Source organism: Lipotes vexillifer, unplaced genomic scaffold, assembly GCF_000442215.2.
Source record: "Lipotes vexillifer unplaced genomic scaffold, Lipotes_vexillifer_v1.1 scaffold533, whole genome shotgun sequence".
NCBI classification, from domain to species: domain Eukaryota; kingdom Metazoa; phylum Chordata; class Mammalia; order Artiodactyla; family Lipotidae; genus Lipotes; species Lipotes vexillifer.
In genome coordinates, this window is record NW_006773553.1 from 633,260 (window position 1) to 636,830 (window position 3,571).

Below are 3,571 nucleotides of genomic sequence, written 5' to 3' on the forward strand. Positions count from 1 at the left end.
CCCACCGCCCCAACACAGACACGCGCGCGCGCGCACGCGTGCGCCTGGGGAGAGACAGGGTTTGGAGATGGGCCTGGGCCGGGGCTGGTGGAGGTGTGGGACTTGACTGTGGCCTGAGGGTAGGAGGGCCCTTCCCTCGTTCCCCCGGAGAGTGGGGGGCAAGATCTTGCAAGGTTCCGTCTTGGAGCCTCCAGGCCCAGGCCCGGCCCAGAGTGCCCCAGTGCCCCTGCCAGTAGGAGCTTCCACTCCTGAGTCTATAAATGGAGCATCTGCCCAGCAAGAGGGTTTTCACCCAGCTGCGTGGGCTGCTGGCGGGATGTGAACCTCTCGAAACGATTCATGTTCTGGAAAAAGAAAATCCATAGTTTTCATTACATTTTCAAAGAAGTTGTTTTCTAAGAAAGAGGTTCAGACCCAAGTTCCACAAGTGTCTGTGGAGTGTCCTGCTGCCGCCCTCCCCCCGCCCAAGCCCAGCTCAGAGTTGGGGCGAGCTATAGGGACAGACCGGGTGGCCCTGGGCTCCCCCTCGAGGGATTGGCTGGGAGCAGGTTGCTTTGCTCTCCTGCTCCCTTGCTTCTTAGTACCCACCTGCTCTCCCAAATGTCCCCTCCAGCGCTAGGAAGAGAGAGAAGGAAACAGAAGGTGCCTCAGTGCTGGGGATGGGGGAAGCTGACCTGTACTGGGGGGGGGCGCCCTCCAGTGTCTGTCTGCCTGGTTCATTAGTAACCTTGAGAGATGTATGACCACCCTGGTATGCAGGGGCAGAGACGGGGGCGCAGAAGCAGGGCGGCTCCTCACGGGAACTGCCTGGGACAGCAGAGCCGCGACATAAACCCCAGGCCGGACCTGGGAACGGGAGGGCCCTGCTGCCAGGATGGACCCGGGACAGGGCCGAGGCTGTCCTTAGCGCACTTAAGTATAAGTGAATGGACTTGCCAGAAGTATAAATCAACGGACTTGCCAGATGTAGGCGGCCAGTCTTCTTGCTGCATCCTGGAGGCCCCTGAGTGGGCAGCCACACCCTGGTTTGGCGGGGACCAAAGAATTAACATTCAGCGCACCTGCTTGGCTTGGAGTTCCCTCTCAGCTAGCAGCCCAGGCTACATGGCATCTCTGGGGCTTTGCTTCCGCCTGCTCTTTGCTACCACGGGGATGTGCTTTCACCGGGTGCAGGCTGCCCTGGGGCCCCTCTGCGCTGCATCCTAACACTGTCACGTCACTTTCTTACTGACCCCTCATGACATCTGACTGGCTGCTGTCACTCTCCGAGGCCTGCTCTCTGGTCCTGAGTAGCCGCCCCTCCCAGTGCTGGATTGGATTCCTGCCTCTGGTGATGTAGAACAGAACCCCACATTGGCAGGATGCTGGTCACAGCTACCCAGAGTGGCAGCTGCCCGGGAGCCTGACTGGGGGACCTCAGGGGTGGGTTTCCTGACAAGCCCTGGCCCGGAAGTAATCCTTCTCAGATGGCGAGCTGCTGCCGACTGAGCGTGGGGGGCCGTGGCCCTGGTTGAACTGCTGGTGACTGACCCCTGAACCAGCTGCCGGCAGTCCTGTCTGCGCCTTGGCTGGCAGTCTGGAGAGGTCGGGTTCCGTCCCGTCACCGGCCCACCTGGGAGGCCTTTGCTGTCACACCTGCAGGGCTTCGATGGACCCAAGTTTCAAAGGCCCCACTTGGCAGAGTCAACCGTGGCTGACTCCCTGGCAGGTGCCGCCGCCCTGTCCGCTCCTCTGACCCCGTCGCGGCCATGGCCGGCTCGCAGCATGCGATTCGCCTGTGCCTCGCCGGGCGCTGCTCCTCAAGGCCTTCCTGGGGCTTTCTGGTCCCGGGGTCAGTTGGAAGAGCTCTCGTTCTGCATGTGGCGGCACCGAGGCCTGTGAGCGGGCCTAGAGTGTCCTCTAAACCCGGCAGGTCGGTTGGGGACAGGCCACCTCAGCCGCCCGGCCAGCCCGAGCACCCGCGAGAGCTCCCCGTGGTTCCCAGGCCCTCCCGCCGCCCCGGCTTCCCGCGCTCGCTCGCTCCCCTGCTGCCCCCTCGGCCGCACCGCTGCTGGCCCCGCAGGCTGCCTGCGGACAGCTCTGTCCTTGGAGGAGACTCCGCGGGAGCTGAGAGCGCCGCAGGCCCTGGCTTCACAGGGAGCCGGGTCCCCAGGAGTTCTGCCTTCCTGAGGAAGAAGCCCTGAGAGCCACCTGTACTGTGCGCCTCCCGAGGGCGAGCTGGCCTCCGGGGCCTCGGGATGGGGGCCGGTTCCCCCACTTCACTTCCTCATGGAGTTAGACTTTAGGCTTCTGGGCCCAGCGGCCCTTCACTAGGTGCCCTCGACTCTGCTGCTCGTCCAGATGCAAGGACAGCCCTCCGTGTGAGGCGATCTCGGGGCGCCTGCCTGGGCGGCATCTCTGGGAGGGCAGGCCTCTGGCCGGAGACACGCGGGCAGCCCCTGAGGGCGTGTCCCCCATGCGGCTGCTCGCGGCTCCTCACTGGTCGCGCTCCTCAGTGATCACCTCGGGTTTTTGCTACTTTAATTCTTTGAATAATTTTGATTTACCATGATTTGATTTTTACAAGCAGTCCTTTTCTGTTTATTCATTCTCCAGCCTTATTTTCTTTCAGGTCTTGCCCCTCTCCACCTCCTCCTGCTGTGTCGCTGTGTGACGTTACTCGCCCCTCCTCCGCCTGCTTCGCTCCCATCTCAGCTCCGTCTCCAGCCGTAGATGGCCTGACGATGCCGCCCGCCCTTTCACACGAAATCAACTTGCTTTGTTTTTAATTTGGGTTTTGATTCTTTTTACTGTTGGCAGAAACAATGTTAATTCGTGGGTCTTTTTCTTGCTAAATTTTGGATGCCCTGGGGTGGGGGCCGCATCAGACCTGCTGAGGAATGTGATGAGGACGGTGCCCTCCAAGGTGCTGGGTGCCTTCTGATGCGTCTGGCTCAGGAGAGGGTGCCGAGCGCTGAGCGTGTGACTGCCGAGTTCGTCAGCACGACAGAGCGACAGAGCGTGCGGGGACTCCAGTGTGGGGGCTGGGAGGCAGAGGGCAAGGAAGCGTCTGGTGGAAGGGAAGGGCCTTGCCCGTGAGCTTCTGGCAGCCCCCCAAAAGGCCCCCCTCAGCGGAGGTGGGAGAGGGAGCAGGGGTGTCCAAGGCGAGCTGGCTGAGCGAGCGGTGTGCACTGCCGGGGCCCTGTGCGAGGGCAGCCCGGAGGCTGGGGTGAGCCAGGCGTGGGGTGTTGGCTGCGGGAGCACCTCCGAGACTCCGGACCACGTCCCCTCGGGCTCTGGGGGACCCTGTCTCCCCCTCAGCCGCCTCATGCTCTCTCTTGCAGGAGGTCCCAGGTGATAGAGAAATTTGAGGCCTTGGACATCGAGAAGGCAGAGCACATGGAGACCAACGTGTCAGCCGGGCCCTCGCTGTCAAGCGACACTCGCCAGGGCCGGAGCGAGAAGAGGGCCTTCCCCCGGAAGCGGGTGAGAGTTAGGGCTCCGGGGCGGCAGCAAGGCCAAGCGGGGCGGCGGGGGCAAGGTCAGCACGAGGCCCCCACACCCCCCGAGGCCCCACTCACACCTGGACGCT

General features: G+C 62.9%; 1 protein-coding gene across 1 annotated transcript in view; it reads left to right on the forward strand.

Moving 5' to 3' along the window:
* Positions 1–3,571, forward strand: part of MPRIP (myosin phosphatase Rho interacting protein) — a 126,988-nt gene that overhangs the window by 89,702 nt on the left and 33,715 nt on the right. The window contains exon 8 of the mRNA XM_007448416.1: positions 3,324–3,465. Coding sequence (XP_007448478.1) covers positions 3,324–3,465 — 142 coding nt within the window. The remainder of the gene's footprint in view (positions 1–3,323; positions 3,466–3,571) is intronic.